Source organism: Pelodiscus sinensis, chromosome 18, assembly GCF_049634645.1.
Source record: "Pelodiscus sinensis isolate JC-2024 chromosome 18, ASM4963464v1, whole genome shotgun sequence".
Taxonomy (NCBI): domain Eukaryota; kingdom Metazoa; phylum Chordata; order Testudines; family Trionychidae; genus Pelodiscus; species Pelodiscus sinensis.
In genome coordinates, this window is record NC_134728.1 from 23,137,084 (window position 1) to 23,160,809 (window position 23,726).

The following is a 23,726-nucleotide window of genomic DNA, read 5'->3' on the forward strand; positions in this document are numbered from 1 at the left end:
TCCTATCCTGTCACTTGAACAGAGACTGTAGCAGACCACTTTTACTGTTGTCTAGGATGCTGGAGAGTGGGCAGGAAACTAATTGGGGAATATAGATTTCTCCTTTCCTTCCTCTTAGGTAAGGATAGTAGGAGACTCTCTTCTGCCTCTGATATCAATGTATGACAGCCTTTGCCCCTCTCTATACTATGCTTAATTTTCATGGAGGAAAGTATTTTAGGGGACAAATATTGTTCCTGTCTTTAATCTGTCAGCCCTCCAACTTTTCTGCAGAAATGTAGTGCTTGCTAGTGTCTCTTCGAGTAAAACGTGCCTCTCATGTGCAGTGTTTAACCATCATGTTGCATGCCTTTACTGGAGAGAAATCCAGCTCTTCTTCCACCTTGCAAAATAATCAGAATGTAGCATCACTTAAACCAACTATTGTGGCTTCAAGCAATGTAACTCAATTAACTGCCGCAAGAATATCTTCCTTCTTTCATAGCTGGGTGTTTTCCTTGCTAAGGCTACATCTACACTGCCTACCCATTTTGGTGACATGTAACATACATATGCTGCATTTCTCCCTAGCAGTGGTATAAATAGTCTACATGATGTACTCAAAAGAAAAGAAAAAGGATATGCCTAAAGCTAGTGCATATGTACCCTACTTGCCCACATAGTGCCTCCCTACTCTTGCTGTTCTATTTTTAGCAGCAGTATCCTGCTGCTAGTCTTTTCCCAAAGCAGTGAAAAGCTGCCATTTAAGCCTTGCTTGCCCCAGAGCCTTTCCCTGACCGGTGTAGCTATACACCTGTGTGGATGCAGCCTACTTTTCACCATGGCACATAACTACATAGGACCACATAGCCTAAGAGGAGCTGCTGTTAACCAGTTTGGTAAATACTGAAAAGGAAAGTTTCATGGTAGAAAATTTAACTTTCACTTTAAAAAGGATTTGTGGATAAGAAGTCTTCAGCAAGCCAGGGTAACACCTGATTTTTTTTCCTCAGTGCTTTTGCACTCTGGTGTGCCTTAATGCATGGTGTCCGTTCCAACCTAAATTCCAGGCATAGCTTCACACCGAGGTCTTCTTTGGAAGACAAAACAGTTTATTGTACTTTATCCTAAAACAATTGTTTTGCTAACTTTAGATGGAAACTCAAATTTTCCCCTTAGCAGAACTTGTTAGAGTTGAAGACTTTTTGGAATCTAGCTTTAAAATTCATTATCGTTCTGTCATCTGTGTCTAACGTCAATATACAAAGCCAGTTCTTCATCCATTGCTGTCAACTGTAATTTTTCCTAATTCCTATATGGGGTAAGATACTTTGCTTATCTCCTACAAAAAATATAGACTTACAAGATAAAGTACAGTTTAACAGCTGGAAGCTGTTAATATTTTGGTACTTAACAGCAGGGAAGTTAAGCTGTCAATCTATTTAAATACAGGCAGCCCTTTAGTCTGAGGCCGATGGCATTAGTGTGACAACAGGCCCATGCTTCTAATGACCCCTTATCTTTAAAGGAGGGAAAGGAAAAACAATGATGTTAACTCAAAAAATCCCTTTCAGTATTAGAACTAACAATCTGGCTGTTTCAACTAAACTTTTCTTAAAAAAAAAAAATCAGCTCTATGGGAGGCTAGTAAAGTAAGGACAGTCTCTGGAATAACAATTCTCATTAGACAGGAGAAGGTGGTGCTGAAACTGCTTTGGGTAACCTATCTCACAGGAAGTAGGACAAAGGATAGTTGCATACTGTAAATAAAATACTTGAATTTATACTAGGGGAAGCGGTGGCACACAGAACTTTCAGGGAAAGAGGGATTTTTGGCACAAGTTCAGTAACATACATGATTATTCAAATACTGTAATTTTGCTTTTTGGTGTAAGTGGACCTAAAGTTGTTGGGTTAAATATACATCTATTATTTTGATAAAATGTTTATTTTTATATTGCATTTTATAAGATGGAGCTGTCAAAGTGTTTTATTATGCATGACTGGGTATTAAACAGTTCTACCATAACTGCTTCTGTTAAGTGTTCAGGTACAATGCTTCTTTAAGTAAGGTTAGATGTCACTGAATTACTCCTAAAGGTGCCACTTAATCTTATTTCCCTGTGACATCTGATTTTTTTGCAAGAGGTGTGTATCAAAGTGGCTTGCATCTGAATTCAAACTGTACTTGTCTGAATGTGAGCTGCTGTTAAGTTTTACCCTCCTACCTGGGCAAATTGGAAAGCTGGATTCTTCAAATATTACACAATGAGGCCAATACTTCCAGCAAGATGTATTATGATGGCTAGAACTTGATTACTCAAAGTACTATCAATTTGAATGTTAAAGTGACTTAGACCAACTGACATTCCATTTGGCCAGTCTTGGAGAATCTTCATAGGTGAAAGCAAGATGTGACCTAAATCTGCTCAGATGCAAGAAAACTAATTTAGCATTCTCAAGATACTCATACTAAGATAACAAATACTGCCTACTAATGCTGGATATTTAACTGGAAAGAAGCCTCCAGGAGGTTGTGCTGCACACTATGCAGTCAGCATCCAGAATAAAACAGGAAATGAACCCTAGTTTAGTATCTACTACTACATTAAATAAAAAGGGAGTCCTGACTTCTAATATATAGCCCTTTAACTTAGTCATGGTTGTAGGATAGATAGTATGTAGCCCTTCCCTAATTTTTCCTTCTTTCCAACTCTTACCAGCACACTATTGGTTGTAGTATCTTTGGTTATAAACTTATTGATGCCAGGCCAAAATACAGCTCCTTAGCTACAGCAGCAAGTGGATGTGCTCAAACTTAATCATGCTCTTAGGAGTGAATTGTCACTGACACTGTACATGCACTAGGGTGCAGTAAAAAGCTAAAAATTAAAAGATAAGTTTGAATCCCTTCTTCCTCCTAGTGCTAATAGCCTGCAGTAAAAAACAAGTCCACTCTGCAACATGTTTTGTAAGTGTGCTCATCAATTTGCCATTTAACATGATTCAGCATGAGAAGACTAGAATGAGGGTGTAATAACCATGTTTGAGAGCATAGATTAAAAGTAGTGACATACCACTTGATCCATCAACTACTAAACAGCACATGATTTAAACACCAGCTGCTACGAGCAATCCAAAATATTGTTGGAGATTATGAATTTGTTGCCCAGGTCTTTGCACTTAGCTAGAACAGAGAATTTAAAAGAGGTTTTGACCAGTTAATCTATATTTTAATCATATGCATTTATAGTGCAAATACTGACTCATAAGCACATACAAATTGAACTAGTTGGAAAAAAAACCAAACAAACAAGTATTTTCCCAGCATAATTTTAATTTGAAGTTACTTTATACCAATATACTTCTGTTAAATCAAAATTAAAATAACTGGAAAACAACAAGAAGCATAGTGTCTGTAAAATTTGCCTCCTACATATTAAAAGTTTTCTAGGAACAGGAATTAGTTAATAGCTGCACATCTTCTAGATAAATTGGTCTTGTAGTGAATGTATAAGTTTCTGCCCACAAACAGGAGGACACTCTTTTGGACAACCTTTTACCATGGAATGTAGAAACTTACACAGTATGGCTTACATGTCCGCATACTGAAGCATTGGTACAACAGTGCATTAGGTTGAATACAGCTTATTCTTTAAAAATATATTACTTTGTTCTCAGTATTGTGTTGGAACTAATGGATGCTACAGGTGTTTTGTGCTGCAACACTACCAGCACAGCCTGTAGATTATCTTAAATGCACTAATAACCACACAATATGAAATAGTATCAAAATTAACAGTTTAGATTTTGCATCAAGCATTACATGATTCAGCACTTTCTATCCACCTGCACATAACATGAAAAGATGCATTTGCCTTAGTTTAAGAAAAAAAACTTGAAGCAATACAGGACATTTTGGCTTTCAGCAGAGGAGCTTCAGGCATTTTCATAATATCAGATATCCACAATCATTAAGCGAAGTCCCGATTGGTAAGAACAAGAGGAGCCACTAGGGTCCAGAGATAAAGGAGGAGGCAGACCCAGCTTGAGGTGATCTTCACCCACACGGCTGGCCACTTGCTTGTCATAGTTTTGAAGTCTGCATCAGGACTGTAACAATGGAACACAGTTGTTAACAAGTTTCTTCTGCCACCCTCTCTGCATTTTTACCAAATTGAAGGTATATTCCACCAGTTTCCAAAAAGGCTCCTCGTCTTAAGTGAAAACCCTAAAATGCAGTCACTCCTGTCAGAATTCTAGAGGTGTCCTACCACCTAAGCTTAGTATGTCCAAGCCTGTGTAAATTTATGAACCACCACTCTTAAAATTGACCTTACAGCCAGTTATTAACCAACTTCAGTTCTTTATTTGAGGCAGCTGTTCCTCCACATACTCTCAGAAACCCTGAAAAAAACTGCAAGACCACCCCATATAGGCTAACCTACTATCACAAGAAAAAGACAGTAAGCAGATGATGGGGGCAGCCTTAAAATTGATTCTCTCAATAGCTCTGGGGCAGAGATGGCCAACCTATGGCTACAGAGCCACATGCAGCTCCTTATATAAGGTGCTCACTGTGTAACCCCCAGCTCTGCCCTAGGTGCTTCCCCTCTAGGAAAAGGAAAAAGAGGCGCTGGTCGGTGGGGCTGCCAGTGGGTGGGATGTGATGAATGGTGGTGGGGAGATGATCAGGGCTGGTGACAGAACTGCTGCTCTTTGGCAATATGCATTGGTAAATTTCTGGCTCCTCAGGTTTAGGTTGGCCACCGCTGTTCTAGGGGACCCCCACCACATAAGCGATTTCTATGTCTGTCTGACATGCCTTTGGCTTATATTCTCAATATCAAGCTGGGCAGAACAGAACTGTTCAAGAGAAAGTCCCTGATTAGTTCATTATACCAAAAGGAGGAAGAATGTACAGCCATAGGACTCGAAGACAGATCAACTAGTTAGTCTGGTATCTTCTGTCCTAGCAAAATTTGGACAATCTTTTATGCAGGCCCACCCAGCCTATTTCTACTATCAATGTCTTAAATACTTTTTACTGTTTTCCTAGACTATTTCAGCAGCCCAGAAGGCCAACTATCACCATAATTTTGATCCAACTAGCATGAAGGGAAGACCTCAAGCCATAGGATACATGTCCTGGATTCAGGAGTAGCCTTCAGACTTCCAATTCCTAAACTATCAGTAAACTTTTTAGATATCGAGGGGACTGGGGCATAAGAGCGACTTTCCCAGCAGGAATTAAAGCTGCACAGAGTCAGATCAGCCATCCAAAGTGAGGTAGCAGGTACAACTTTCACCCACCGTTGTAAATATATTTTTATGTTTAAAAAAAAGTTAAACTCATCTTGTTCCTACCTGTACCAGTTAGTGAGAGTCATCATGATGTAGAGAGAGGCAAGGAGCAACATGAAGTGAAAGAAAGCATAGTTATACTGAACGCCCCCCTTCTCATTGTCCATGACCCGACGCGCGTTGCCATCTTCCACAGATGCACCATCAGTTCCCACAGAATCATCCAGGATGGCATTGTCACTTGTCGAGAAAGTCAGCTTGTTCACCTGGCTGTTACTGGAAGAGCGGATACTGCAAAGTAACCCAAAATAGAAAGTTAAAAATCATAGAATTATAGGACTGGAAGGGACCTCGAGAGGTCATCGAGTCCAGCCCCCCGCCCTCAAAGCAGAACCAAGCTCCGTCTACACCATCCCTGACAGATGTCTATCTAACCTGTTCTTAAATAGCTCCACACAGAGCACAATGTTTGGGTTTCCAGTCTAGGCAAACAACTTCCCCCAATTTTTTTTTAAATTGTGATTTGGAGATCATCTTAGAAACGCCTCATCTATTTACCTATTGACCAAGTAACATCTCTCTCCCCACTTCATACTATTATTGCCTATTCAAGCTTAAGACTTCAACTAACTATGAACAGAGCTAGCGAAACCTCTACCCTCCTCAGTTTTACTAGTCTTTCAGATTTTTATTTACCCACATGAAGCTAGACAGAAATGTGTGTGCCAGCTAGGTAGATTTCATTCACAAACCCAGCGTCCACAAACAAAAGGTAAGTGCTGCCTGTTTCTGCTTTGAGTAACTCAGATCTTACCTAGAATACAAGAGACAAAGAACAAAGATAGCAAGCCCAACAATACTCTGTGCATCCCACCACTGCAAGGACTTTGGTGGAGCTGTAGTAGCAGGTATAACAGTTGCATTATCTGGAGCTATTGTAGGCGCAGTTATCTGCGTGATGATGTTCAACAAACTTGGGTTGCAGCTTCTATCTGAAAGAGGTTTAGAGACAGAAACAGGTACAAAATTATTAGCAAAATTCATCTCTGTCATCATCTAGAGACCAGGTTTATAGTCTAGAGTTCCTTCTAGACCTCCAATTATTCTTTGATTCCCCAGTAGCATAACTGGGGAAAAAATCTTTTCCCACCTATACTTGACTAGATTGGAGTAAAACCAATCAGGTCCTTCCCTCAAATCTTTGCACAGACACCATCCTTCCTATGTTCCAATGCCCCCTGCTTGATTTCAAATTATTTGGTTCCATGGCTGACTGGAAAGGTGTGCACAAAGTGCAGTATATAGGCCTGGACAAGAGAATTTAACTTCAGTCCAGACTTTGTGACAATCAACCAGGCCTTCAGGGCCTACAGAATAGATTGCTGCAATACAGTAATTCCTCATTTAACATGTGCCTGCTTAACACGTTTTCATGATAGCGCGATTTTTTTTTTTTTTAGGGAATGTTTTTTGAATTACATGACCGTCCCTGGAATAACACGATTTCCCCAGCCAGCCCGTTGCTGGCAGCTGCGCAGGGCTTCCCCCGCCTCCCTGCAAAGTGGCAGAAGCTTCGCCGCTTGCTGTGCCATTTCTTGCTGACTCCCCCTCACCAGACACCTTGACCCCTCTCCTCCGCCCCCGCTTGCAGGCCAGCGGCTGGGTTTCCCCATCCAGCCCATCACCAGCAGCTGCGCGGGGCTTCCCCCGCCTCCCTGAAAATCGGCGGAGGGTTCGCTGCTCGCCGTGCCATTCCCCAGCAACCCCCCCTCGCCGGACCCAGTGCGGGTCCCGGCAGACCCGTCACAGGGGCATACTTCCAACCCAATCCCCCTCCTCTTCCCCAGAGGGAAATACCTCCCCTTCCTGCTGTAACCCAGTCCCCTTTCTCCCCCAACCTTGTGTCTCGGTACCAACAGACACCACCTTTTCCATTATTTTCAATGGGAAAATTAACCCTGCATAACACGTTTTCACTTAACACAATCATTTTCTGAAACATATCTATAGTGTTAAATTAGGAATTACTGTATATCCAACATTAAAAAAAAGCCGCTGAAAATGCCACGTGACTATGTAGCAATTCTATAGCTTGAGTATCCATGTAATGTGTGCATACTCAAATGCATCACTTGACCAGCAATCCCAGCACAACTGCTTGGCTACGTCTACACTGGCACCCTTTTCCGGAAATGCTTAAAACGGAACAGTTTTCCATATAAGTATTTCCAGAAAAAGAGCGGCTACATTGGCAGGATGCTTTTCCGGAAAAGCGTCCATGGCCAATGTAGACACGCTTTTCCGGAAAAGAGCCCTGATCGTCATTTTCGTGATCTGGGCTTTTTTGCGGAAAAGTCTACTTGGCTGTCTACACTGGCCCTTTTCCGGAACAGTTTTTCCGGAAAAGGACTTTTGCCTGAACGGGAGCAGCATAGTTTTCCCAGAAAAACACCGACAATTTTACAGTAGATCGTCATTGCTTTTCCGGAAAAGCAAGCGGACAGTGTAGCCAGCTGGCAAGTTATTCCGGAAAAGCGGCTGCTTTTCCGGAATAAATGGCCCAGTGTAGACAGAACCCTTCTGTACCAGTAAACTCCACTGACATGTTTTTGTTTTGAAAATAGAACACATTAGTACCAAGGCAGACACATGCTTACCTGGCTCATTAGACATAGCAGACCAAGTGAGATACATTGTATAAAGACTAATAATGGAAGATTGGAGGAGGCCAGAGCGAGGTTGATGTTCCTGTTTAAAGACAAAATGCCCTCCAGAGTCAAGAGAGACATTCTAGATAAATCCAGCTCTAATTCTAATTGATGTAGATTTGCCTAACTTATAATAATTTAAACACTTAAAAAATATCTTGCCTATTACAATTAGTAACTGAAAAAAAATGCAGTAACAGTTTAGGGCCATAAAAGCAGCAACAAATAATTCAGGGGGTGAGAATTGTACGGGTAGTCCAAATAGATCTTTGGAGGTTGAAAATTTGTAATAAGCCAGCCAGGGATACCTATTCATCCCTCCTGACCCAAATTCATGCACTCTACACACCATTATTGATCATCAGCTCTATTAACTGTGACAAGACAGTATCAGTTTTGCAAACCACCAGTCTAGCAAATAACTTCTGAGAAATATCTAGTAATTCCCTGATGTATATTAGCAGAGGCGGTGACTCAAAATAGATCTGGTAAAGTGTGGCAGCTTTAGAGCCCAAGACCCACAGTATGCCTAGCAGTCTTCAAAATCAAATTCTACCTGATGCAGAACCATTTTTGTTTTTTGTGTAAAAGCCATCAAAATAGGTTATCAAGGTATTTGTCTGTTTACTGGCACCCAAATTCAACCCTCAAGTTACACATGTGGAAGCCCACATTAAATGTGAAGGGTTGCCCAGTTATAATCATTGTTTGCCACCAAGGCCAAGGGTTCTTAGAAATTGTCAGAGTGTACTCCATGAAAATTATTCAAAAGCATCTTAATGACACAAGAGCCTAAATCCAATTGATGTCACTCTTCGTCATGCTGAAAGTTTTACCCAGTATGTCTTGGGTGCCCTTGCCTCTGATCTACGATAGCTGCAGTTAGTATCTGAAGCAAGCACAGCAACTGCTTTCACTAAGTAACACTAAGAACAAATTTGGTGCATTGTATTTCTGATGTGTCTGATACTGATTTCTAGCTATCATTGTATCATATGACATGTCAGCTTTCTGCAGATGGTCACTACATCTAATGGCCTTAGTTCAGGAACTACTGCACTAGGCTAAATTTAATTTCTAATAATGCCACATAATCATTAGCATGGTCTCATCCTGTGACAATTCTTTCTGAATTTGTAGTGTTATAAAAAGAGTGAATTTACACTTCAAATGAAATGTAAAGATGTTGCTATCTATGAACAAAAGGATTTAACAAAAAATAGAAATTGTAGTACCTGAACTTTTGGAAGGATAGAAACGATGGAGACAGCAATGCACAAGATCATATTAAAGCTGATGAAGAATTTGTTCTTAGCACAACCATCAGGTTTAGTGTAGAATACATAGAAGAGCACAACAGCCGTTATTGACAAGATGTAGAACAAGCTTGTAAAACAAAGTAAAGCTGAAAAAGAAAAAAAAAAAAAAACACAGGGTAGAATCAAGTACTTCTCCAGGCTTCCTATGGGGGGGGGGAGGGGGGAGGATTTATCAGACCTGAATTTTAGAGGCAAGATTTTCCTCTACTCCACATAGACTGGGTGCCTTTTATAATGCCCTTATTTCAAATTATTAATAAGGAGTCACAGAGTGTTCTCAGCTAAAGTATTTACCATAACAATTAGTAATTGTTACTGGAGCCATTTTGAAATCACATCAACAGCCTACAAGTGTGAGGTGCAGTTGCACTGTCACCATTATACAGGCAGGATGATTATAGCTAAGAGCTTAGCTGACTTGCTTGAGTACATTAATGGAGTCAATGGCTACTAGCCCTGTCTTCACACTATACTTCTCTATACAAACCAGACAAAAAAAAATAAAAATAAAAATGATTTCTTATAACTATCACAAAGATCAGCAACTGACAGGTCTATTCCCCCATTTTAATTAATGTGAATAGAACCAGAATGTACATATATTCAGGTAACTATGGTGTTTCAATTGTAGGATGCAGAACAGAGTACAGCATCTACACCAGGGGTGGGCAATAATTTTTGAATGGGGGCTCACTTCAAAATTTTTTGAAGTGATTATAAGCTACTTAAATGCCTTGCTGTTCCTGGTCTCACTGCTAGCAGGTTGCCTGAGCCAGGGACATGCCAGCCCTTTCAGCTGTTTCTATTTAAAGGGATCACATCTTCCCTGTGGCTGTTGCCTGACAGCTGCAGAGAAGGCAGGAGTCCGTTAAACAGAAGCAGTTGAAAGGGCTCTCATGTCCCAGCTTCCAGGCAACACGTTAGGGAGCAGGGCCAGGAACTGCCACATAGGAACAGCCATACTGGGTCAGACCAAAGGTCCATCTAGCCCAGTAGCCTGTCTACCAACAGTGGCCAGTGCCAGGTGCCCCAGAGGGGGTGGACTGAAGACAATGATCAAGTGATTTGTCTCGTGCCATCCATCTCCAGCCTCTGACAAACAGAGGCCAGGGACACCATTTCTATCCCCTGGCTAATAGCTTTTTATAGACCTAACCTCCATGAAATTATCTAGCTTCTCTTTAAACTCTGTTATAGTCCTAGCCTTCACAGCCTCCTCTGGCAAGGAGTTCCACAGGTTGACTACATGCTGTGTGAAGAACAACTTTCTTTTATTAGTTTTAAACCTGCTACCCATTAATTTCATTTGGTGTCCTCTGGTTCTTCTATTATGGGAACTAATAAATAACTTTTCTTTATTCACCCTCTCCACACCGCTCATGATTATATATACCTTATCATATCCCCCCCTCAGTCTCCTCTTTTCTAAACTGAAAAGTCCCAGTCGCGTTAGCCTCTCTTCATATGGGACCCATTCCAAACCCCTAATCATTTTAGTTGCCCTTTTCTGAACCCTTTCCAAGGCCAAAATATCTTTTGTGGAGGTAAGGAGACCACATCTGTACACAGTACTCAAGTACACAGTACCATAGTTTTATACAGGGGCAGTAAGATATTCTGTGTCTTATTTTCTATCCCTTTCTTAATGATTCCTAACATCCTATTTGCCTTTTTGACCGCCACTTCACACTGTGTGGAAGTTTTCAGAGAACTATCCATGATCACTCCAATATTTGTCGTAGCCAAATTAGCCCCCATCATACTGTACGTATAGTTGGGGTTATTTTTCCCAGTGTGCATTACTTTACACTTATCCACATTAAATTTCATTTGCCATTTTGTTGCCCACTCACTCAGTTTGGTGAGATCTTTTTGAAGTTCTTCACAGTCTGCTTCTGTCTTGACTATCTTAAATAGTTTAGTATCATCCGCAAACTTTACCACCTCACTGCTTACCCCTTTCTTAAGATCGTTTATTGATAAGTTGAACAGGATTGGTCCCAGAACTGACCCTTGGGGGACACCACTATTTACCCCTCTCTATTCTGAAAATTTGCCATTTATTCCTACCCTTTATTTCCTGTCTTTTAACCAGTTCTCAGTCCAAGAAAGGACTTTCCCTCTTATCCCATGACAATGTAATTTACACAAGAGCCTTTGGTGAGGGACCTTGTCAAAGGCTTTCTGAAAATCTAAGTATACTATATCAACTGGATCCCCTTTGTCTGCATGTTTGTTGACCCCTTCAAAGAACTCTAATAGATTAGTAAGACATGATTTCCCTTTACAGAAACCATGTTGAGTTTTGTCCAACAAATTATGTTCTTCTATGTGCCTGACAATTTTATTCTTTACTATTGTTTTGCCTAATTTGCCCGGTACTGAAGTTAGACTTACCAGTCTATAATTGCCAGGATCGTCTCTAGAGCCCTTTTTAAATATTGGTGTCACGTTAGCTATCTTCCAGTCATTAGGTACGGAAACCAATTTAAAGGATAAGTTACAAACCACAGATAATAGTTCAGCAATTTCCTATTTGAGTTCTTTTAGAACCCTTGGATGAATGTCATCCGGTCCCAGTGATTTGTTAACATTAAGTTTTTCTATTTGTTCCAAAACCTCCTCTAATGACACTTCAATCCAGGACAGCTCCTCAGATTCATCACCCACAAAGGACGGTTGAGATTTGGGAATCTCCCTAACGTCCTCAGCCCTGAAGACTGAAGCAAAGAAATCATTTAGTTTCTCCACAATGGCTTTATCGTCCTTGATTGCTCCTTTTATATCTCGATCGTAGAGGGGACCCACTGGTTTTTTAGCAGGCCTCTTGCTTCTAATGTACTTAAACATTTTTCTATTGATTTTTGAGTTTTTGGCTAGCTGTTCCTCAAAATCTTTTTTTGCTTTTCTTATTACATTTTACACTTGATTTGACAGTGTTTATGTTCCTTTCTATTTATCTCACTAGGATTGGACTTCCACTTCTTAAAAGATGTCTTTTTGTCCCTCACTGCTCCTTTTCATGGTGGTTAAGCCCCGATGACTCTTTTTTAGGTCTCTTACTATGTTTTTTAATTTGGGGTATACATTTAAGTTGGGTCTCTATTATGGTGTCTTTAAAAAGTTTCCATGCAGCTTGTATGGATTTGGCTCTAGTCACTGTGCCTTTTAATTTCTGTTTAACTAACCTCCTCATTTTTGTGTAATTCTCCTGTTTGAAATTAAATGCCAGAGTGCTAGACTGCTGAGGTGTTCTTCCCTCCACAGGAATGTTAAATGTTATTATATTATGGTCACTATTCCCAAACTGTCCTGTAATGGTTCTCTCCTGGACCTGATCCTGCGCTACACACAGGACTAAATCGAGAATTGCCTCTCCCCTTGTGGGTTCCTGTACTAGCTGCTCCAAGAAACAGTCATTTAAGCCATTGAGAAATTTTATCTCTGCTTTTCTTCCTGAGGTGACATGTACCTAATCAATATGGGGATAATTAAAATCCCCCGTTATTATAGAGCTTTTTATTTTGGTAGCCTCTCTAATCTCCCTCAGCATTTCAATGTCAGTATTACTGTCCTGGTCAGGTGGTCGATAATATATCCCTACTGCTAAATTCTTATTATTGGAACACAGAATTACTATCCATAGCAATTCTACTGAACATATTGATTCATTTAAGATTTTTATTTCATTTGATTCTACGTTATCTTTCACATACAGTGCCAATCTGCCACCCACCCGGCCTGCTCTATCCTTCCGATATATTTTATATCCCAGTATGATTATGGCCCACAGATTTTCCTCATTCAATCAAGGTTCAGTGACTATTATGTCAATCTCCTCCTTTAATACGAGGTACTCTAGTTCACCCATCTTATTAGTCAAACACCTAGCATTTGTGTAGGAGCACTTTAAAAAATTGCCAGTGTTTATTTGTCTGCCCTTCCCTGATGCATTGTATTCCTTTATATGCGGTTGTTTGTCTGTTCTGGCCCATGGTTTGTCCTCTCCACTCCTCTCTTTCTGACTACAGCCTAGAGAATCTCTATCAATGGATTCTCCTCTAAGAGACGTCTCCATCCAATTTATGTGCTTCTCCACACCAATCAGCTTTCCCCCATCTCTTAGTTTAAAAACTGCTCTATGGCCTTTTTAATGTTTAGTGTCAGCAGTATGATCCACCCTGCTTTAGATGGAGCCCATCCTTCCTGTATAGGCTCTTCTTCTCCCAAAAGGGTCCCCAGTTCCTAATAAATTGAAACCCCTCCTCCCTACACCATCGTGTCATCCACGCATTGAGACTCTGAAGCTCTGCCTGCCTACCTGGTTCTGCATGTGGAACTGGAAGCATTTTCAAGAATGCCACCATAGAGGTCCTGGACTGGATTTCAGTCTCTTTCCTAGCAACCTAAATTTGGCCTCCAGGACATCTCTCCTACATGTACCCCGACCACCAGCTCCTCCCCAGCACTACACATAAGTCTATCTAGATGCCTGGAGAGATACACAACCTTCACACCAGGCAGGCAAGTGACCATATGGTTCTCCCAGTCATCACAAACCCAACTATCTATGTTTCTAATGATCAAATCGCTCACTACTAACACCTGCCTCTTCCTAACAACTGGCGTTCCCTCCCCCTCAGAGATATCCTCAGTTCGAGAGGATAAAGTATCATCCTTTGGAAGGAGGGTCCCAACTATGGGATGGTTTCCCTCTGCTCCTATTGAATGCTCTGTTCCCCTGAGACTTTCATCCTCCTTAAGAGCACTGGTGCTCAGACTGGAGGTGGGACAGTACTACAGTGTCCTGGAAAGTCTCATCAACATAGCTCTCCGACTCCCTTAGGTCCTCCAGTTCTGCCACCTGGCCTCCAAAGCTCGAACTTGGTCTCTGAGGGTTAGGAGCTCCTTGCAATGGGTGCACACATATGCCACCCTCTCACAGGGCAGGCAATCATACATGTTACACTCAACGCAATGAACAGGATAGCCCCTAGTCTGCTGCTGGGCTTTTGTCTGCATTCTTTCCTATGAATGAGTTTGACTGATAAGGTTTCTAGTTAAAACAGGAAGTTTTTAATAAAACCTTTAAACTAAAGTAGAAAAGACTAGCAAAAGCACCTTGGCCCCTTCCCACTCCCCTCTCAAAACTCCCTGTTTGCTGCTCCTAGTCGCTGACTCACAGCTTTATAAAGCCCTGGTAGCCCCACCCTGACTAAGGCTCAGCCAATTAACAGAGGCTTCTAGATTTCAAACTTTTAGAAGCTCAGAGCTTCCAGCTGCCAGCCACAGCACACGCTCCTTCAAACAAACTAACCAACCAACCAACCAGACAAACACAAGCTCAGCACACAGCAAGTAACCCCACCCCCTCACACACACACTACAGACAGCCACTTACCTCAAGAGTCCTGTATTTACTCCTCCTTTACCTGGAGAACTCCCTCTCAAAACTCCCTGTTTGCAAGCCACATAGGCCAGATAAAAGAGCTAGGCAGGCCAAATCCAGCCTGCTGACAGGCTCTTGCCTATGCCTGATCTACACAGTGGCAGAGCTGCAGGAATCTAACACTTATTTTTGTACCTGCACACAAAATACATTGATTTTTTTTCTAGTTATGCTTTGCATTCTCCTATTTAGATACCTACCCACATACCAACATCTGGAGTTTCCCTCCTCCATTCGCTCAACCCAGGACTCATTCCAGGAATGAGCAAAGTCCACAAGCAGCACCAGCTGGATTAGGATAAAGCAAAAGGCTCCAAGAGTGCCGATAATAAACCATGCTAGAAAAGACAGTAAAGGGTATGGAATTATTTCTCATAATTTGTATTTTACAAGGAAGATTAACCTATAAACTGGCTTGTCAGCTTTTAAGGGAAACAGTGAAAATATTGCCTGGAAATTCTGTCCCCCAATACTCTACGGCATTGAATCTGCAAATACTTACACATATATTTGGCTGTAGAGCATGCAAGTAGTTTCACTTACTCCAATGTGACTTAGCATGTGCTTAATTTAAGTATTTGAAAGATCGAGCCCAAAGTATTTTCAGAGAGAAGAATTCAAGATTTAATGTAAGACAATAATTCCATGTACATAAGTGACCATCGAAGTTTATGGCAGGTGATTTAACTCCCCCCAAATCCTACAAAATGGATGCAAATAGCACTAGTCACAGCTAAACTCTTCCTTAGACTGACTAGCTGACTGAAGAGGATGGAACTTCCTGAAGATCTTTGCAAAAAGATCTCTAAACTGCTTTGGGAAACAAAATCTTTCCCTACATCTACTAATATAAGTGACAGAACAGAAATGAAGAACTTGTCATACAAAACTCATTATTTTGGTAAGTAAGGTAACTATAAATATGGAGCTTGATCCCATTTATCTAAAAACCAACACAGCAGCTATGCCTCACAACATGTACTGCTTGTCTCATCACTTTCCTAATTACCGGGGAAATAGGGTTGCACTGTGTGTATTCTATCATACCTTGGGATGCACCTACTATTTCATGGTAATTCATGAAAAGGCTTCTATTTTCAAAAGAAATTCCATTACCATATATTGACTTTACCTGTTGTGAAAGGCCCTTCAGGAATGTAAAAAGCTCCAACCATGAGACCAACTATGGCAGCTATTTTGAAGAACCAGAACCTTTTTAAAATAAAAAACAACCATGTTTGACAGCGTAGGTCTTATCTATAAAACAAATTGTGTTTTAATTGAACAAAAAAATTGCTGATTAACAAAAGTGATTGTCTAAAAGGTGGAGCAGAATTGCATGCAGTCTATTTGGGGATACTTAGATGGTCTTCTCACACTGGCGACTGCCATATAAGAGTGGTCTTTTGAAACATTCTCATGCTCAGAGAGGGTACATATCCACAGAAATGGGTTCTGGGTGATGAAATAATATCTATAACATTTCCCAATTGAATAGTTGGAGAACACTATTCAGCACTTTAGCTGGGAGAGAATGTTAAAGAAGTAGACATTTAACAAAGGCTCAGTTATTTTAAACTTTTTTTTTTTAATTAGATTTATCCTAAAACATTGTTGTCAAGTCTCCCTTTACATTCTACGGATGTCAAATCCTGTTTACTAGGTTAACCAGTTAAACATTATGTTTCACCAATTAATGTGGTCACAGATAGGGGGGCTGGAGCAACCGTCCTCCCCCCCACCCCCGACTATTGGCAGTGGCTGCTCTGGATGACTAGAGAAGCCCCGGTCTGTGGCGAGTCCCCTGTGGCCTCTGGAGTAGCCCCCTGTCCACGAGAGGTGAGGGATTTACTCTAGCCCCCTTTCACATCCCTATTCACATCATCTTTACCTCCCTTTTTAAACATGAAGATGGCAGTTTTAAATGAACACCAGACTCCAGAGAACTGTGTCCATACAGGAAAGTGACAGAACAGATGATTAGGGGATTTCAAGGCATAATGTTTCAGCTGCTGATTATTAGTACTTTAGAACTGCAGTACAAGTAAGAGGCCTTCTAGGGATCTTAGTTACCTATGCGCTTTCAGTGCTAAGCAACCAGCAAAGGAACTGGAGGACTCAGTCCAGGCTATTCATCTATATATACTTAAGGAATCGGTCTCTCTAGGGAAGAAGCTGGTAAGAAACAGATAAAGTACTTTAATAGGCAAGTTAATACAATGCCTACATACCCATTGTGCACTGAGGCTCTTGGATCTTTACTTGTTTTTACTTGTAGCATAAGAAGAGAGAAAATGAAGAAAAACACTGCCATGGCAAAGCTGATTCGATAGACAGCCCTGTATCCAACCATTACATCGCAGTTGACAAAGCCATTTATGTGTGGTAGTCGGGTATGAAGTCCCTCATCACAAAATCCAGGCACCTGAACAAAAAAAGACTTGTAACTTTCAGGTCTAAGACCATAGTCATGAATATGTGGAATACACAAGTCACAGGAGGTCTCAGCCAGCTTCCCTCTGGTGGCCATTGTGAGAAAAGGCTTTTCATGTGGTGAACAAGCAGAGATCAGATTTCTTCCTAATGTCATCTTTTCCTCCCAATATCACTGCATAACCAAGACATATAGAAAGGAATAACTACATTTACATGAAAGAAAAGTAACAGAGCTTAAGGCGTAGAGCAAAGGCATCAATTTGGTAGTAGCCTTATTCTCTGGGTTTGAAATGCCCAAGTATCACAAAAGAGAAATAGATATTTCAGACTAGAAGCCAAACAGAAAACCAATCCACATATATTAGTATACAGGCAGTCCCCGAGTTACGCGGATCCGACTTAAGTCGGATCCGCAGTTACGAACGGGGCCCTCCCTCTCCCTGGTCTCCAGCAGACCAGGGAGAGGAAGCAAAGCGGCGGAACACGCGGGCAGCGGACAGCCCAGACATGTCTGGGCTGTCAGCTGCCCGCGTGCTCCGCGGCTTTGCTCTGCTTTGCTCCCCGTCCCCTCCCCGACCACGGGGACGGGGAGCAAAGCGGCGGAACACGAGGACAGCCCAGACGCGTCTGGGCTGTCCGCTGCCCACGTGTTCCGCCGCTTTGCAGACCAGGGGGACGGGGAGCATAGCAGAGCAAAGCCATGGCGCACACGTCTAGTCTATCCGCTGCCCGCGTGTTCCGCCGCTTTGCTCCCCGTCCCCCTGGTCTGCAGACCAGGGGGACGGGGAGCAAAACAGAGCAAAGCAGAGGAGCATGCTGGCAGCGGACAGCCCAGATGCGTCTGGGCTGTCCGCGTGTTCCGCCGCTTTGCTCCCCATCCCCCTGGTCTGCAGACCAGGGGGACGGGGAGCAAAGCCGCGGAGCCTGGGGTTCTTAAGTTGAATCTGTATGTAAGTCAGAACTGGCGTCCAGATTCAGCCGCTGTTGAAACTGATCAGTTTCAGCAGCGGCTGAATCTGGACGCCAGTTCCAACTTACATACAGATTCAACTTAAGAACAAACCTACAGTCCCTATCTTGTACGTAACCCGGGGACTGCCTGTATTTCCATTGTAGTCCTTTGTCAACTTCTGCCTGGCAATCTAATTGGCACTTCTCTTCTGAACAGAGGACTGGACTTTAGGCAGTACATAGGCCATCCTGGTCAGTTAATATTTTTGTTGCCTAAAGTCTTGGAATCCTCTTCTCGAACCCCCAACCTAAGAGGACCCTGTCTCCATTTGAGACATGTGTTCTTCATGTTAAAAGATTTAAATCAACATAGCAGGAATGTCTGAATTAATGGTGTAACAAATCCCTTCCCCCAAAACAACTTAACTTCTGTTCCAGGAAAGATAAGGGAGCAAATAATTAAAGAATCAATTTGCAAAAATCTAGAAAATAAGGTGATAAGTAATAATTGACCTGGATTTGTCAAGAACAAGTCATGTCGAATCAATCTGATAGCTTTCTTTGACAGGGTAACAAGCTTTATGGATGGGGCAAGTGATAGATATCCTATATCTAGACTTAAGTAAGGCTTTTGATCGTCTTGCATTAACCTCTCATTAACAAACTAGGAAAAGACAACCTAGATGGAGCTATTCTAAGGTGGGTACATAACTGGTTGGATAGCCAACCCTTCCAAGAATAGTTATCAGTGGCTCATAGTCATGCTGGAATGGCATAACAAGTGGGGATCTGTTCTGGATCCTGTTCTGTTAATTATTTTCATAAATGATTTAGATAATTGCATACAGTTTGTGTGTGATGCCAAGCTAGGAAGGGTTTTAAAGTGCTTTGGAAGGTATGATGAAAATTCAAAGTGAACTGGACAAATTACCTGAGGTAAACAAGATGAAACTCAAAAGAACAAATGCAAAGTACTCCAGTTAGGAAGGAACAATTACAAAATGGGAAATGACTGCTTAAGTAGAAGTACTGCAGAAAGGGATATGAGGGCCATAGTGGACCACAAATTAAATATGAGCCAACAGAGTGTCATAGTTACAAAAAAAACCAAACATCATTCTGGGATGTATTCCTTATAATGCTCCTGCTAAGACATAAGAAATAATTCTTCTGATCTACTCTGCATTGATTAGGTCTCAACTGGAGTACTGTGTCCATTTCTGGGCAGCACATTTCAGGAAAGGTAAAGACAAATTAGAGAAGGTCTGAAGAGCAACAAAATAATTACAGATCTAGAAAACATGACCTATGAGGGAGGGAGAGGAAGAACTGGGTTTGTTTAGACTGGAGAAGAGAAGACTGAAAGCTGTTTTCATGTCAGCTCTCAAGTACCTAAAAGGTTATTGCAAGGGGGCAGGAGAAACGGTGTTCCTGCAATGGATGCAGGGGACTTGACTTGATAACCTCTTATGTCCCTTCCAGCCCTATGATTCTATGAACATAAAATCTGAATGATCCGTTCTACAGAGAGAACTTGCAACAGGACTCTGAATAGTGCTGGGCCAAAGACAACATGAAAAGAAAAAAGTAACCCATTCACTTAGTCTGAATTTCAATTATGCATATAGGCGATGTTCTAGCAATCCACGGATTTGCAACACCATTCATTTTTCCTTTGTTCGGAGGAATTTCTCCCTTTACAACATCGCCAATTTATTTACCACTAATAATCAGAAATAGATGCTATTTGTATAGATCACTGTTTTGTCACAGATCACAGAAGTCTTATTCAATACCTTTTTCAGCTGCACTTCCATTCCAGGTGCTAGCATGATACAGGCAACAAAGGTACTGAGGAGAAGGAGGAAGGCATAGATAAGACGTGTCACTGTGGAGTTCTTGCTGTTGGGACAACATTGGCACAGCAAACATGAGGCACCGCTGCACAGACATGGAATCTAAAGGATCAACATGGGAACAGTGAGGGCATTTCCCTATGCAGGCTTCACTTTCAAAAGAGCTGAACGTTGTCATTAAACATAGTCCCCCACCCAAAAAAATATTACTTCCCTAGAAATTAACAGCCCAACTTGCTCCTATTTCTGCAGAACAATTAACACAAAATTAAGAGACCAAAGTGATTTATTTGGACATTAAGCTTCACATTGATGGGCATTTTGTCTACAGTAAATTCTTCAGTGCTTTACCATTTTTTTAAAGTGTCTCAAGTGATGTCACCTCCCATCTTTTTACACCTGTGATTACTTTTAGTTTTAAAACTTACTTTTCTTTCTAGTTATTATAAATGGCTCCCAGGCTGTAGATACCAATGGGGAGAAAAACACTGGAGCAGATTTCACAAGCAACACTGCTGCTTTGTATAAATTCTATAATTCATAATGTGTACAAAGTTATGCTGGGTCAACAATGAATGATTTGCTGTGGTTAGGCATTCTATTCTTCATGAATTGGGTATGCTCAAATATGAAGCTTTTGATTACAGAGAAGCTTTAGATTTTTAAAAAAAAAAACAAATCTGTAGATGTGGATACCCCTGGCTCGTTTTTATGGTTGTGGATACAACATTTCGTATCTGTGCAGGGCTCTATTTATGAAAGGCTAAGTGTTTTCATGTCTCTCTCCGGCTACATTTCTATCACTATTCTACTGCTATCAGCATTCATAATTATGTAAACAAGTTGTGCTTAAAGCCACTTTATCAAGTTCTCATTTATAAAGTGGCTTCAAGAGCAACAAGATTAGAAAAAAGTTATCTTATTGGTTCCAGTGTTTTATAACAGTGTATAAAATATACTAACAGTTTTACAACTATTTAGCTACATTTTAAGAGTGTTTCAAAGGTCATCATTGCTGATGTAGGCCCCAAAACTACATTAAATAGATAAATTATAGGAAAACAGTTTGAACTTGGACATACTCCCGCAGCATCTGCAATCCTAGCACCGGACTAGTGCATGAGAACTAGCAAGTGAAGGCAGCCAATACATTTTCATTGATTTAAACCAGGCGAATGCCTTAACAGAGTTCCTTTAGAGATTAGCGGGTCCATTATCGTCTCTAGTTTGTGGCTTTGCTGTACAAGAACCCAAATGAGCCTGAATAATATGGGTGTTGTTGACAACGCGAGGATTACTTCCTGCCCTGCGCCTCGTGAGGTTACCAACCCGGACAGGGACAGTCCACAAATAAACAAGAATTTCTACAATAGTCGAAAGGCGGCAGGAAACCCCCCTGGGTCCCGCAGGGCACTGGCCAGGTCACCTCCCCTCCCCGCCTGCCTCTCCAGCTACTGAGCCTAACAGCTCCCGGAGCCTGGGCCTGCCCCTCGCCAGGAGGCCGTGCAGCGCCTGGCACAAGGGCCCCCTCCAACAGCCGTGATAAAGGGAGCTCCGCGCCCGACACAGCAGAGGCCCGCGGGCGGCACTGGGACCAGAGCTGGGGGGCGGGGGAGGGTCTCCGGAGCTAGACACAAGCGCTAGCGGCTGCAACAAACAGGGCGACCGGGCCCCGCAGGGAAGCAGCGGGAGGGGCGGCGCCTTCTCGGCACGGATCATACGGGGCCCACCGGCGACGGGCGAGGCTCGCGCCCCCACCAGCCACCCCGCCACTCACCCAGCTGGCCAGCGAGCAGACCCCCAGCACGGCCCCCATGGTAACGCAACGGCTGCCTCAGACTGCGGCGCGACCACTTCCGGCTTCTGCCCTCCACTTGCGTCGTTGATGGCGTTCCGCGCACGGGGCGCTCCATTGGGAAGGGAAGCGGGGGAGGGGAGGGCGGCAGCTCGGCCAATGAGAAGACAAAGAGCCCCTTGGGAGGCAGGGCTGAGGTGCGGTGCGAGGCAGTCATTGGTCGACGAGAGCGAGTGGGTGGTGCTGTTATGGGAGGAAGGACGCTGACAGGAACAGCCCGAGGCTGTTCAACCGTCCCTTGAATTGCCGTGGCGGCTTTCCCCTCCCCCCCCCCCGGCCTGCCAGTTGCCATGGCAACAGCCACCACAGGCCTCAGGGGCAAGCCCGCTGCCCTCCCTCCCCCAAGGCTCCCATAGTAGCAACCCCTTTCAACAGCAGTTCCTGTTTCCTAACAGAACTCTCCAGGGTGGTCAAATACCTGCCAGGGGGTAGCCCTGAGTGGCTGTGCCAGCACAGTGCCATAATGGCAGGGGGCACGTTCTCCCATGGACGCCAAGGCGATGTGTCACCAGGGCGGTGCATGAGCATGATGTCAGGTCTCCGCCAAAGAGCATTGCCCTGCATCCTGTTTTGGCACCGTGTTGCAAGTGGACATGACGTGTACTGCCATAGGGTCTGGCACCCCAAGAGGAAAGCTCATGAAAGTGTCCTGCAAGGGGGCGCAGCCTGAGACCTATTATGTATGGATGGGGACCCGCAAAATCAAAGCCAAATTAACACCTGTCTGTGCAAGATGAACCATGTCAACGGTTGTGTTGTGGCAGCCATTGGTCTTGTATATTCTGATGCAGAGAGAGAAGAGAACTAGAGTTGCCAGATGGTTTAGCCAAAAATACTGAACCCCATCCTACCCAAAAAAAAAACACCCAGGAAAAAATTCTGTTGAGAAAAAAAAGGGGGGAGACCAACGCTGTTGAGCAAAAAAAAAAGAGAAAAACGCACTGTGGCCCGGCACTCCTCACTCCCCTGCCCTCACCAGACATGGCACGGGAAAATTGTCCCCGCTGGGCTTCCATTCAAGGGGAAACAGAAAATACTGGACATTTTACATGTCTAATATTTTTTTTTTTACCGGATGGGGGATGCGAAAACCGGACCGTCTGGGTGAATACCGGACATCTGGCAACCTAAAAAAAACACCCCATAAAAACCAAGGCAGCCTCCTAAAATACTTGTCTATCTGTTCACACTGTGTTTTACTATGATAATTGAGATGAGGCATTCCATATGCTTTATGAAATATGCTTTTGATATGAAGATGTCATAACTGAGATATGCTTGATGAAAGATGGCTCATGTAACATATCATTAAAAAGGCTGAAATTTACTGAATAGGATAATCCTATTTGCATGAATGTATCATTTTTGTAAATGAAGTTTGTAAATGAATATCATTTTTGTAAATGTAATTGACACTGGTGTCTGTAATTTTATATTTGATGCCTTCCCAAGCTTGGTATTTACCCACCTCCCATCCCAGCAACTCACAAAAATAGCAAGTCTGTAGGGCAGCTCCAGATCTACTGTTGCCAGGGCTGTTTCTAGGGGCCACGGGGCAACTACCCCTAGTGCCCTAGATGCATAGCTGTGCTCTGCCCCTGCACACACTCTTTTCCCAAGCCTCACCCTGCTCTGGCCCTGCCCCTTTCTGTCCGAGGACCCCTCCCTGAGCAATGAGCTGGGGGATTACCGGGGATCTGGTGCAGGGTAGCAGAGGTAGGGCATGGCCCAAGCCGCTGCATCCCTTGGCTCCCTGCGGAGCCATTAAGTAAACAAACCGGAGCAGCTCATTAGCAGTTTTCTCAAAGTGGGCTTATGGCCCACTTTGAGAAATACTACACGGCTACGTCTACACTGGCATGATTTTCC

General features: G+C 42.7%; 1 protein-coding gene across 1 annotated transcript; it reads right to left on the bottom strand.

Moving 5' to 3' along the window:
* Window positions 1–1,598: 1,598 nt before the first annotated feature.
* Window positions 1,599–21,937, bottom strand: SERINC3 (serine incorporator 3). The gene is made up of 10 exons (XM_075901255.1): window positions 21,780–21,937; window positions 19,943–20,104; window positions 16,991–17,184; window positions 15,892–15,971; window positions 14,960–15,097; window positions 9,227–9,396; window positions 7,941–8,031; window positions 6,098–6,275; window positions 5,347–5,574; window positions 1,599–4,092 (listed from the first exon to the last, which is right to left on the bottom strand). The coding sequence occupies exons 1-10, from the start codon at window positions 21,816–21,818 to the stop codon at window positions 3,954–3,956; spliced, it is 1,419 nt and encodes a 472-aa protein (XP_075757370.1). The 5' UTR covers window positions 21,819–21,937; the 3' UTR covers window positions 1,599–3,953.
* Window positions 21,938–23,726: the final 1,789 nt, after the last annotated feature.